The sequence below is a fragment of the Aythya ferina genome (assembly GCF_964211825.1).
Source record: "Aythya ferina genome assembly, chromosome: Z".
NCBI lineage: Eukaryota > Metazoa > Chordata > Aves > Anseriformes > Anatidae > Aythya > Aythya ferina.
In genome coordinates, this window is record NC_140299.1 from 61,784,545 (window position 1) to 61,798,766 (window position 14,222).

At 38.7% G+C, this 14,222-nt stretch overlaps 1 protein-coding gene across 6 annotated transcripts in view; it reads right to left on the reverse strand.

Annotated features, from left to right (window-relative positions):
* MCC (MCC regulator of WNT signaling pathway) overlaps positions 1-14,222 on the reverse strand; it is a 197,050-nt gene that overhangs the window by 43,272 nt on the left and 139,556 nt on the right. For all 6 annotated transcript variants that reach the window (XM_084504442.1, XM_084504443.1, XM_084504445.1 and 3 more), the window contains 3 exons: positions 12,344-12,480; positions 8,718-8,881; positions 3,449-3,655 (listed from right to left, as the gene is read on the reverse strand). In XM_084504442.1, coding sequence (XP_084360568.1) covers positions 3,449-3,655; positions 8,718-8,881; positions 12,344-12,480 — 508 coding nt within the window. The remainder of the gene's footprint in view (positions 1-3,448; positions 3,656-8,717; positions 8,882-12,343; positions 12,481-14,222) is intronic.

Genomic DNA, 14,222 nt, shown 5'->3' on the forward strand with positions numbered 1-14,222 from the left:
GCCCATATCTAAATAAATTTTATTTTTAATATGGCAATATCATGCAGAGGTAAAATAAAACTCTGTATTATGAAATTAGCTACACTGCAGGCACCCTACACAAATAAGCGATTACCTCATTTACTAATGACCTGTGAGAAACAAAGTCTTTATGTATGTTGTTCCATAGCTACCGCTCTAGAAAGCAGCACAATCTGTTAACTGAGCACATTAAATACCTAATTAAATTAAATCTCCAACAAGCCTGAGAACAATGTATTGAAAGCACTCTGCCTGATTACAGACATTGGTCTAAAGTAACAGACCTATTGATCTGGCCAACTTCAGCTTATTCGCTTCATCCAATTTAATTTGAGAAGAACAATAACTAAATTTTAGTTGGATCTCCTTTTCTACTCTCCAGGGAAATAATCTGAAGTGACTCTGAGTTCAGGTAGCATATAGAAAATATTCAATAGGTCAAAGAAAACATTTATTTTGTTGCAACTACGGACATAGAGTTATATTACAAATGCAAATATGGTTTCCAGTACAACAGTCGCATAGTGTTGCTGACAGTCTTATGCCATAGACTTCTCCAGTGGGGGCAATAAACCAGTTGCTCTGCAAGTTCAGGGTGATATTAAAAAGCATATTTCAATAAAGTCCTCTGTAGGTGCAAACTAAATGAAAACAACCAAAAAAAAAAAACCCTGCCAGCTGGGCCTGAATACAGTCTGCTTGATTTTGTTATGCACGTGCCAATCCAACATTAATTCTTCACCTACGGAAAGGTTACTGCAAGGTATCTATCCAATCTATCCAAGAAGAATTTCCTTAATGAAAAAAGAACCAACATTTAGACAAACTTGTTGTATACTCTACACAGCTCTCAATTTTTTACAGAGCAACTGAAGACTTATTATCTCCATGGTCAGTGGTCCAAACACGATTCAGATCAGTACTGTCACCCCGCTGGTACCATCTGACAACTGTGCTAGCCAATTACATGAAGCAAGTTGATGTCTCTATTCTGTGTCCACCAGAGATGCTTCCACAGCAGACACACATCAGTAACGCTTGCAGCATCCATGCTAACAGCTCAAAAAGACAGGCCAACAACTACTAGATCAACACTATTAACACACCACCTTTTCATTCCGAGTCACTGCCTTTACAACAGAAATTGTGCACAAATTTCATAATATAGCCAGCAGATGAGTAGCTCCACACATGCTTGGGTCACTGGGAATGCGAGCAGAGTCTGGCAAATTCAAGCATTATCAACATACACAGAACCAGGCAGCAATTTCTTCCTCATCTAATCCAGCCCTCAGCTATTGATGGCAAACAGACAAAATACTACAGTTTTGTACAGATACTAAACCTAACACTAGAATTAAAGCAGTTGTATTAACCAGGCAAATTAAAAGCATTTTTTGTTTTGTTCTGTTTTTCTTTGGATACCTTCCTAATGTCCTGGCTTTGACAGGTATCTATACAGTCATATGTTTCATCGTACAAACATATATTTAATATTTTCAAACTCCATTTTCAAATTACTTTCTCTCACCTTACTCTTTCTTCAGAACCACAATCCTCTTGTCTGTTATACCCATCATAGTCTAATTTCTACCTAGTAGCCTAACATAGTTGTGGATAGTTTATATTCATTTTTTCTTGCTCCATTTCTGTCCCTAAACTTGAACAGCCATTATCTCCCATTGTTACTTGCTTTCTCCAGCACTTGAAAAGAGAAATCAAATTCAGATTTTGCTTAGCCAGGTTACACAACACAATCTTTTAGTCACTTCTACAAATAAGCTGACCATTTTTAAGACCATCTTCTACATCTGTTTGTCAATTTAAACTAAATCTTTTTAAGTGTAAGAGATAAGAACTACATAAAATATTACAGATCAGATCTTACCACTCTTCACACGAAGTGCAGCAGTCTTTCCATTCTCTACTGGCAATATCTAATCTGGTACATCATAGGTTTGCATTTTCCTTCATGCATCAATGGCTTATTAACATGCTGATCCCTGAGGGTACAAACATCAGTTCTACACCCCCTCCCCACCTCCCTTTTAAATTTATTTTAACTGAGGATCTCCTGGTTGTCATTATAAATTCATTATCAATCTTTTAAACCCATGAACTTCTACTCCATACTTCTTGAAATGTAATTCTTTTTGTATTAATTCTATCCTCAGAGGCATCTACTTTTTTCTTGTATGATATCCCAATACTGATCTACATCACCTCTAGTACCAATATCTGCATTTTTCTAAGTAAATTTCACAAGCACACACTTCTGTTCTTTTCTCCCCGCTCCCTGCAAAACTCCGATGATATGCATAAATACAGCTTCCATAGCTCAACGTGGTACTGCTTCTATTTGAAAAGTGTCAGTCTAAAATCAGTCCAAAAATGTCAGGACTGAAAAGTACTTACACTTATGGTATATAATAGGAATGCATTTTACAAAAAAGTTGGAAACGGTCTTGCTTTATGTAACTTAGTATTAAGAGAAGCTAGAGAGTTTTGCAAAGGTAATTTGTGTCTTGGTATCTGAAAATTTGAAGTCTCACACAATGCAGCTTCATGCCAAAATGATACAGTCACTACAGAATAATGTTGTTTCAGAAATATGGTATTTGCATAAAGGTTTGCTCTGCTGCCACTAAGTAAAGAGCAACACTTCCTGTAATTTTGACAAGGTAGAGTGGTCTAAATTGTTACCCAAACTAAGCATGAATTTTAAACAGCCATATTTTAATAACAAAATTATTTGATATCTCACTAAAACTCTGCAGATATAACAGGGACAAAGTTAACGCATTATAAAAGTAACGGACGTTACGGTCACGTTATCTTGATCTTTCTGTTCTGTAAACAAACTTCCAGTTTTCTTACTTAAGACTTTGCACAAAACACAAAGCTGTTATCTGAAATAGCAGCACCATAAAACTTAGACAGGGAAACAGAACATGGCTGGTACTACACATTGTTCTGTTCAGAGAATTATTACCCAGTGACAGGAGTCCTGTTCTTTTTCTTTCTCCTAATCACAAATTGAATTCCCATCAAAAACAAAGCAATATTTGTTGTTTACAGGAAAAAACATGCCTCACAGGAAAATTCACTAAATGAACATCTGCTTTCTCTATAGATGAGTTACATATGCTCCACTGGAGATGAATATCAGAATTCCTGCTAGCACATGCTTTCTGACTCCAGATTGTTGTACACCTTGCCTATTCATCACATACTCTTCTTCAATAATGTTCAGTTTTGTCCTAGCTCTGTCATTTATATGTCTCAGCTTTAAAAACAGAAAATCCTTAAGTCAGTAGAGGAAGCACAATGGAAGGGACACTTGCTCTGATGACAACATTGCACAGACTAGTTTTCCCCTGTAAGAAGTGATCATCTATGCAGCATTCAGACACTCATAAGGTCTTACCCTTCTACGCAATCTGTCTCTTTCTTCACGAATAGCGTTCATGGTGGCCTTGGTCCTGTTCAGCTCCTCCTCTTTGCTACACAGCATGGCAGTGAGGCTCTCATTCTCTTCCCGCAAGCCAGCAAGCTCCTTTTCCCATCGAGATCTCTCTTCAGACAAATTTGGATAAAGGTCACGTCCCAGTACACCCTCGATCTCTTCTACTGTCTGCAAAAAATAGTCATCATAAAAGAGAAAGAAGCAAATGTGATTGAACAAGACTAATGATACACAGCACAGAAATGTGTAACAAACAACTATATAATCATGTGCATACACCCAGTCCCACAACACCATTAGTTTGCCTCTCGTTTGGTATTAGGAACAATCATTTTATTAAAATGTTTTGTATTGACCAACACCAAAGCCAAGGGATGTTTTAGGCGCAAACTGGCTCTATTACTTTTGTAATACCCACAAATGACAGCAGTCCCTGTTAATTTCATCTCAAAACATTTTAAAACAAATTAATGAGTACTTGCTACAGGTAAGCACTGTGCTTGTTCCTTCCCTGCCTGGTTAACAGGCTGAAAGCAGCAGCATGTCCATACCCTGTGGTTGCATGTGAAGGGCACGGAGCCTTTCTTAACACTAGACCAACTCCACACAAAGGGCAAGGAACAGAGTACAGAGCAGAGGACTCTTTTTTCCCATGTCCCTGAGCATAATCTCTCCTGGAGGGCACAGAGAAATAAAACAGACATTGGCTAGGCTTACACAGTACTCAAAGATGTTACAGCCCTCCTACTGTCGAAAACAGGCTGGGTTACTGTGGGACTTCATGCCTTTTAGGATGCCCCATGCCATTCCTTCATTCATAACTATGACATACAGGCACTATTCAACACAGAAGAGATGGAGCAAGTTCCACGGGCTGGAACTGACCTTCATGCACACAACACTAGCAAGTCAACAATGCCATGCATAAACTTTAAGTCAGACTGATCATTCAATGTCTTAAAATTTCTTAACACTCAGGTAACTACTTCTAAGCAGTTCTTACGCTATTATGCAGTTAACATATGCTATACTTGCATTAAATTTACTAACTTATCCAGGACCTTTGCAAAATTGAAAAAATGTCCAGTTGTTCCTTATGAGATTTTGAATCTCTTTTAAATCAATCTGTATTACATGGTAACAAGAGACATGGAAAATAAACGAACATATGACATTAGAAGCAACCTAGAAATTTCATTTCATTGGACATTCCAATAATATGTCACAGCTAAGACCTGTACTTTTAAATGTAATATGTAAGATAAATAAGTCAGATACCAAGGTAAAAATAGCCCATTTAGTTGTTTTATACAAAAAGAATTTTATTTTTATATATAACAAAAATGATTAAAAGTTTATGTCCTTAAATAGAGAGGGAATAAAAGGTCCAACTAGAGTACAGCTGAAAAGGACAAGCCAAGCTGAAAACAGCACTGTTTTTTTCTGCTAGAAATACTGTCAGTATTTTCAGCAGTGTGACACTAAGGTGACATATTAGTGACATATCATTATTTGTCCATAATAATGAAAAGATGGTCATTTATTGTTTTCAATCCATTAATGTTAAATACTTCTTGGATATAGCGAAATTCCTTAGTGGTAATGAAAAAACACTCATACAAGAGGAAACAAAACCTACTTCCATCAACCAACTCAAGATTAGACTCTGTGGAAAAAGTAGGGACAAAATTTTTGCAGTCAGGTTCAGTTTATTCTTTTAAATCATATTTCCTCTCTCCCCTCTAAAACTGCTGTACATTTAGAGTCATCAATATAAAATCCAGTTGACAGAGCATCTAAATCATAATTCTATTTACGTATTTGGTAGTAAGCTTCAATTTATTTTCTACAGAACAATGTGCTGCATTATCTCTGTAAGACAAAAGATGCCACAGTCCTTCCTTATATTAATTCCACTTGCACCTACAGGTCTCAGACAAGGTAAAACTGTTTCAACACAACTTGATGAGGTGTTCAAGTTCTAAGTAAGTGCCTGGCAATTAATCTTACAACATGAAGAAAAGCTTTGTAACATCAGGAGCATTCTCTCTTTATGATGCCAGCTTTATTTTCAAGAGTGCCTCTTTGTTGCTGTCTTCTCCACTCCCTTTCACCCCCAAACCTCCTCTCCTCTTTCATGCACTTTCCCTGTTGTTCCCTCAACCCACTAATGCCAAGCTCTGCTGCTGTCTCTTTCTTCCGTATTCCCCATGCTCTTAGAGAATCCCTTAATTTTCTGAGCCTCTGCTCCTCCTCAGAGCTCCACTGTGGGTGATATGCAGAGAACAACATTGAAACAACATTGAAACAACATTGAAACAACATTGCAGCAGCAATGGCTCATGACCATGGAGGTATCATGAGACAGAGAGGCTGCTGCTGCTGCTGCTGTTTCCCTGCACCCTCCATTGCTGCCTGCACAACTACAAACTTCAGGCAGTGATAGCATCAGCATGGGCTTAACAGCCATACTAAGGGCTGCCCAACAGTCCTTAAAAAAAAATGAGGGACCTTTCTGCTTGCTTCCATGCTACCTCGCTTTGCTGTGACCAATATCCTTTTGCTGACTGAACTACTGCCACTGTTCCCTGGTTTGATGACCAGCAAGATACCTATGGTACATGGATATAGCTCCCTAAACTAGCGTGTGTGGGCTTTTTTTTTTTTTTTTCAAAGCAGTATTTCAGAGCAGTTTTAACAGGCATGCTGCTGCACAGCAGATAAATTCAGGTCTAAGTTAACAGATTGAATTACAGCCTGATTTCACAGACTGCATTACAAATGATGCTCTGAGCAGAGGGCAGGAAGTCATATCGTGGTAATTCCAGTGTTGTCTCTGACACTGTCATCAGTACTCTCTGTATCAGTACTCTTACAAGAGGTGTTGTGTTATGCACATGATGTTAGATCAATCAGCCAGCAAGTATCAGGTGTAAAAGATGCAGAAAAGCAGCACTTTTTCATAAGGCCAAACTCAATGGTAGAACTTACTCCTACCAGAATTTATGGAGGCCAACAATTTAGATGGGTCCAAAAACCATCAGAAATAAACACAAAGGAGAATGACACTCAAGACTATTAAATTCAAAGACAACTTCTCTGGCTCAAGCTGTTCCTAACTGCACTTGGTGGAAGCATGTATGAAGGAAGGAGGATAAGGACATACTATGAATGTCCTGTTTGATGCAGTTTTTCCATTGACATCTCCTACCAGACAGGTGGATTTTCAGTTCAACCCAGGTAGCTGTTTTCATGTTTTAAGTAGATTTGGTTTAGAAATATTTACAACTTTTTGAATCACTAGTTTGTTAGCAGTTGGTACCTGCTTTTGGGTCCGATAGGAATTTACTCTTCAAAACATCTGAAGCATTAAGCAGCATATTCTGTGGAAATTTTCTAAAACAAATGATAGCTGTGTAACTGTCCAGTTTATCAAACAATCTGCTCATTTCAAGGTCTTCTTGTTCTTTGTGGGGCAGAAACATGTGAACTAGCTAGGGCCACATGACTTGCACAAACAAACAAGAAAATTTAGCAGGAACAGCCTTAAAAAAATCAACAACAATGAAATCTAACCATTAAATCAAAAAGATTCAAAACATTTAAAGGCAACAGCCCACCAATGAAGAGAAGAGACAACATCAAAGCACATGACAGAATGTTCCAGTTTTGCATTCATGATCCCATCTGTTTTAAAAGTCTCTCAGTTCTCTATTTGAGGAAGCAGGAAAGAGCAGGAAAGGAGAAACAACCTGCAGCCATGGATGTAGCTGCAGACAGGGGCTCTACATGTTGGTATTGCTATAATAAGAACATCAGTGACACGCTTCCCTAGCTCACAATCTGAGCATGACAGTCTTATCTTCCTGAAAGGTTAACATCCTTTGCATGCTATCACTTGTCTAACACAAAAAATTGCAGGCTCTGCAGCACAGACAGTGGGGAAAAGCATTGCCCTTCCACGGCCCAAAAATGGCTATGAGATTATGTGAAAAGAGGAAGACTACATTTTGTACCAGGAAGAAGCTGTGAACAGTTACTCAGAACAATAAAAGTTTCATTGCAGTTAATTTGAATCAACAGTAAATAATGTGCCTAAAACAAAAAGCTTGAGAGGAACGCTTATGGCAGCTGTTTTGGCTTTTTAACTGAATCCTCTTCCTGAGACAGTTCTCATCTCCTCTTACTTCAGATACCTCTGGGGACTATACATAGACCAATTTCTACCAGTTTTCCAAGATCCACAATCTCTCTCTTTCTGAGTACAGACTTCTGAGAACACTTAATCCTAAAACTCCAGAAAATGCTGGGTAACATTCAAAGTATTGATCCTAATCTTCTGAGACACTCAAATAAGCTGATTTAAGACCATTCCCAAGAGATCCAGGAGTCAGTCTGTCTCTCTCATACATACCCATTCTCCAAACTGCTACTCAGCATTGATTTCTTTATAGGCAATTATACTCCTCAGGCACCACCAGGAGCAGAGGAGACTTTTTCCAGTTACACACCAAAGGCCTATCTCAGCAGTTCAGAGTGGTCACAGATCTCCCCACTTCAAGAGCAAAGTGTCAATACAATTGTTCTGATATAACTGAGTCGCTGGTCTTTTCCACCTAACACAACAAACTTGTTCACCTCTTCCTCCATATGTAGCAAGTACTCTAATACGTGTCATACCAGGCATTCCTTTTTATTATTCTGTTATATGCATAATAAAAACAAGACATGCAAGTATCAGTTGAACTATCTGTTCCCCATTAAAATTAATATGCCACATGTTTTGTTTTAAATTATTAGTTACTATTTTAAGGCATCAAAGTCACAACTTAAGTACAGTTTATGGCATTTTACCTCCAAGTTTCAGCAAGTATTGCATACTGTGCCTTCAGTTACCAGTTATTAACTGTCTGTGTGACCTTGGGAAAAGTGACAACTTACTTTCAGGATTAACCTTCAGAAAGTAAATTAACTGACGAGTGTCCTAATTTCTCTTATCTCTGAAATGGATATAAGACAGATACTTTCCTGTTTAGATACCAAAAGTCTATTAGTAGCTCCTCCTGTGCCTCAGAGAATTTAGTGTAGAGCAGGTGTACTACTACCTATCCAACACATAAAATAAATTAGAGTTGATTTCTGTGATGCATTTTGATTTGAGAAGTGCTATTTCTACAGAGTATTACCATGTAATACATACAACACATTTAGAGCCTAATGTTACTGTTACCTTAATGGCTAAATCACAATGTTCACTGGCAGTAGTGAGCTGTTCAATGTGTCTGTCCACCTCTGCCACCGACAAACTGCAGCTGCTCTTCTTCCTCCCACAGACAACATTTTCCAGACCTGTCAGCACCCTTTGCAGTTCTGAATTCAAGTCACTACAGTTATCTAGAACAAAACAAAACAAAACAAGCATGTTACATTGCAACAATAAGTGACTCAATTAAAGAACAAACTCTTATCCATGAAGTGCAGAACAGCTAAGGCTCCTTTTGTTAAAAGTATGTCCTGATAATCTGATGTCCCCTCCCCACCAGCTGAACAGCTTAAATATATAACTACATCAACAGAAAACAAGAGTTACCTTCAATCTTACAAGTAACACTCCCCCTACTTATCCACAGTGTACACTCACAGTTCAAAAACATTTTTTTCAGAGGACAAAATGTTGAGACTTACAATTTAAAATCTAAATTTATAATTACAAATTTAAAATTTAATCGTAAATGTTATGTTACGCCACTTCTATTCTGGTTCTTCTTTTTGCTATTCATGGCCTACTATCATGATTTGATTACCCTCAAAGGTTTTTCTCTGTGAGTTCAACAAGTCTTCTGCCTGGTACATTCAATGACATTATGATGTTCACATTCTGGTGATGGATAGCAGTAGTTTCTATGGCAGACATGGTGAAATTCCCTCTTAGGCTCTCTCTCAAACACGATGGTTGGTATTTCTGCCTTACTGGTTAAGAGCTTGCAATAATGAATAGTGCACCACGTGACAGCAGTGCATCATCAGTTCCTATACCTTATTAAAAACAGTGGCACTCTTGCTGCCGTGTGCTATTTCTACGCTACTGCTCCAAGCATTCTGCCACAGTCAGAATCTAATATGAGCCTCATGGATGGGGTGCTTAATGGAGCATAAAGGAGTCTGGTACTGGACTATATCTGAACTTTAATAGACTGGAGACATCAGATTATTTTAGACTGCCTTAAAAAATCTTCACACAAGAGAAGACTAAAAGAGGTCAGATGAAAGGATGAGATGAAACTAAATACTGTAAACTCGTTACAAAAAATATACCTCCACAGCATAATGCATATAAACATGAACCTACTGCTGACCAAAAGAAAAGAGTGTATAATGAATTCATCACAGTATCATATAATAAATAGGAACGGGCAACATGCAAGCAAAACCTCTACTCCTGAAGTCGTATTTACTAGTTTCAGACTAACAGCCACCTGTCTGTTTTAAGAATACCAGAAATCCCTATAGTAACACGTATTTATGAGTGGCATATACCATGCAGGATGTGTAACTGTAAAAATATCTGTTTTCTTGAATTCCTTTGTTTCCCTTACATCTTATATAAAACATTTTGTCATTTGAACAAACAATGATCACAGAAGGCCTTGTATGCTCATTTTTGCTCCTACAGTAACATTTTTTTCCCCAGAAGACAAGGGATTACAATAATGAGAGACCTCCATTACCTAGGAAATCAGAATAACCTGATCACAAGCTCTGCAAGACATACTGAGGAACATTCATAGTTTTAGCTCTCGCTGTTGGATTCCCTGTAGCAACTGAGCAACATATCCAAATACATTAGTGTATCATGACATATTACGTTTTTTATTAAGTCACTGATGCTCATTCTGTTAGGTCAGTAAGCAAGGCTATACACAGTTATTAGTTATGATTCTATGATTCTAAAATATAAGGACAATATATATATATATTTGCATGCATGCACATACAAAAAGGATTTATTTTCAAAGGAATAATGAAACAAAACCCGGAACGGACAAAGTGTATGCACAGAAGGATAACATGGAAAAACACAGGAATTCCTAGTTAATGTTCTTATTTTGTGCACTGCTGTATTTCATTTTATTTCCATATTTCCCACTGTTAGGAGAAACTTAAAGACATCTTGCCATTAATGTACAACTTCAGTTCCTTCCCATGAGGAACAAAACCAAAGCTCTCACCTAAATATTTCAGCAAAATAAATGCTGAGTACTAAATTAGTTTGAAATTTGTGGTTCAAAAAAGTAAAAGAAATGTTTCTAGAAATTCAAGACACTGCGATACAAATGTGCTGTGGCAGGTGTTCCATTTATGAACAAGTACAGTTCAGGAGCTGGTGTATTCAGTTCAATTTAAGAAGTCATACAGAAAATCTCTTGCATATGGTTGCTTACAATATCAACACGTCATTAACCTCCACTTGAGGGCAATAAATAGTGTGCCCAAAAGTCAGGCTGTTCTCAGTCAATTCTTCTAAAAGATACTGAAGTTCTCAATAATAAATTGCACTGCTCCAAGCAATTGGAAACTCTTTTACTACAGTGTCCTATGTATTGAAGCAAAATATTGTATGTTACATGACAAAAAAGCCCCTTGTAGAATTAATAGCTTGATGTTTAAGGTTCACCAAGTTCTGCAAGAAGACTTAAAACTGCTGTTTTCAATTATTTCCTAAAATAATTGCTTGTGTATACTGTCACCCGTTGAAGCTCTCATGCACGAATATGGTTTACCCAGGGAAGAAAAGGAAGATCTTTCCTCTTCTTTCCTAAGAATCATAAGCTCTCTTGAACAGACTGCTCCATTTGAGACTCTGTAGCTGTTCTACATAAAGGCACAGAGGTTGTTTCAAGTATAAGCTCATAGTCATGGAGAAGTTCCAGCATTTGCTTTGATTAACACAGCCTTGATTTATTTATTTCCTCAACAAATGTTTTGATTGGCATTTCGCAGGCTATGATGTACTTCTCCTACAAGGATGTCTTTCTGCTATGAGAAGACACCACTGAGATCTTGAGGACTGGACAATTACCAACTGCATAAAGTTCAACAAGAGCAAGTGCCACTTTCTGCAGCTGTGCTGGGGCAACCTTGGCTGTACGTACACATACAGACTGGGGGACAAGAGGCTGCAGAGCAGCCCTGTGGAAGGGGATCTGGGGTTTCTGGTAGACACGCAAGCTGTGAGTCAGCAGTGACTGGCATGGCTAGCTGGTCAAGGGAAGGGATTGTCCCACTCTGCTCTGAGCTGGTGTGGCCTCACCTCGAGCACTGTGTGCAGTTTGAGGTGCTACAGTACAAGAAGGACATAAAACTACTGGAGAGGGTCCAAAGGAAGACTATAAAGACAGTGAAGGGAGGGCAAGGCGTCTGAGGGGTAGTTGAGGTCCCTTGGTTTGCTCAGCCCTGAGCAGAGCAGGCTGAGGGGAGGCCTCATGGCGGCCTGCAGCTCCCTCACGAGGGGAGCGGAGGGGCAGGTGCTGAGCTCTGCTCTCTGGGGACAGCGACAGGACCCGAGGGAACAGCATGGAGCTGGGACAGGGGAGGGTCAGGCTGGGGGTTACGGAAAGGTTCTGCACCCAGGGGCTGGTCGGGCACTAAGACAGGCTCCCCAGGGTGGTGGTCACAGCACCAAGACTGCTGAAGTTCAATGAAGCATTTGGACAACGCTCTCAGAAATATGGGTTTGAGTTTTTGCATGGTGCTGTGTGGAGCCAGGAGTTAGACTAGATGATCCTTGTGGGACCCTTCCAACTCAGGATCTTGTATGGTTCTGTGATTCTGTGTCTCCTAAGAAGCATCACTCACCCATGTCTGCAGTGACCATGGTGGACTGATTCTCCGGTACAGAAACAGAATTCTGGTCCATGCTGCGTGAGTCTTCGTTAACTTCATGCTGGCTTTGGCTGAGCTCTGACCGCAGCTCTGAATACTCATCTTCCTCCCTGCATGCAAGAGCAAAGGCAGAAATAAAACCCTCTGAGGAGATATGCATCTCTGTGACACTTATTTATACCTGTAAACTGAGCCACAGGATACAATCCACACAAATTTAATGGCATTTTGTCCAGCCATTAGTGAAAGGTTTATACCTGCAAAGCAGCTTTCACCGTGCTGTACCTGTCACACAGGCTTCTAGTAGCTAATGTCTAATTTCCATTTCTTTACTCCCTTTTCTTTATTACTCCAGAACACCATACAATGAAACAAGGAGTGGAACTGCATGCAAGTAAGAACATGTGCAAGGACTCAGACTGCTCTGCCATAACTCAACAGCTGACCATTTTTAACGAGCACAAGTGGCTTTTTGATCCCAAAGTGGACTGGCAGTAACTGATTTTGGTCTCCTCCTCTGTTTGAGGACACCATCAGCTTATGCAAAGCAAGCGTATACATGCACACTCCTGAATATGCATACTGAATTCTCATGGGGACAGGTAGGTTTTTATTTCCTCTTCTCAAAAGGAAGAGAACAGATAAGTGAGTACAAAACTGAACTGCTGGAGTTGTTGGAAAACAAAAAGCCTCAATTACCTAGGTTTTAAGTTATTTGTCAACCAGGTTCTACCAAAATCATTTAGGACACAGAAGACTTTAGCTAAAGCTAATAAGCTTAAAAATTAGGTCTTTTCCGTCCTGTCTCCATATGAAGAATTCAAAGGACTGGAAAAGAAGATAAGTAAATGAATAATAGCTTCGCCTGAGAACATTTGTGAACATTTTTGCTTTTGATCCACTTGCTGATTGGACTAAAAAAAAATCTGTAGTGATTGTTTTGACGTTAAAGTGTATAGTTTAAACATGAGACAAACACCAGTTTATCCTGGTGCAGAGCCCCTCGGACAAGTGGGAGAACAGCCATCATTTTGTTACCCCTTAAATCAAATGCAGAGATTTATTCTGCTGCAGTTTCAGCAGAACAGTGGATAAGAAACACAGCACGAGAATAGAACTGTCTGCTATTTCATTTTGGTTCCAAATCCAAAGAGCTATCTCAGGATCTACATCTGGGAGGGGCATCTGTTCTGTAAGATTTCTGTGTGTATGCTACATGGTGATGAGTGTTTGGTGCAGAAATATTGCAGGATTTCCCCTGGAGGTTTGTCAGGATTTGCCAGGGAGAATAGCAGAGAAGATAGCCCATGGAACACTAACAGAAAAAAAACTCTGCTCTCAAAGTAGCAGAGATGACAATTTATGAATCAGGCCAACTCAAAAAATGCATTTCAGCTTGCTTGCCAAGCAGCGTTTTCTAAGGTACTGAGATGTAATTACTACAGCAGTGAGTATGCTCTTCTACCTCTTACATTTGCTTCAGTTCAAAAAAATAAAATAAAATCAGACGTTATCAGAAGCACCTATTAAACAAAAATGCAGGTCAGCTGGTTAAAGTTAAGATTTAGATCAAAGAAAAGTCTTTTAGGTACTATGCAATACACGTTTAAGAAAGTGTGAAAACTAAATTATGAATAGCAGGAATTAAAACAATGTAATGAAGACACATAAGTGTGAGTTAATGTTCCATGAATAAGTTTATTATTAGCCAAAGCAGAGGCCAACAATAACTAGCTTTAGACAAAAACCAATTACCACATACTCAAACAGTTGCATTTTTTTTTATTTGAACATAATTCATTTTTTCACTTATGTCAGCCTTCTCTACAATTATTCCTACATTTTAAAACCT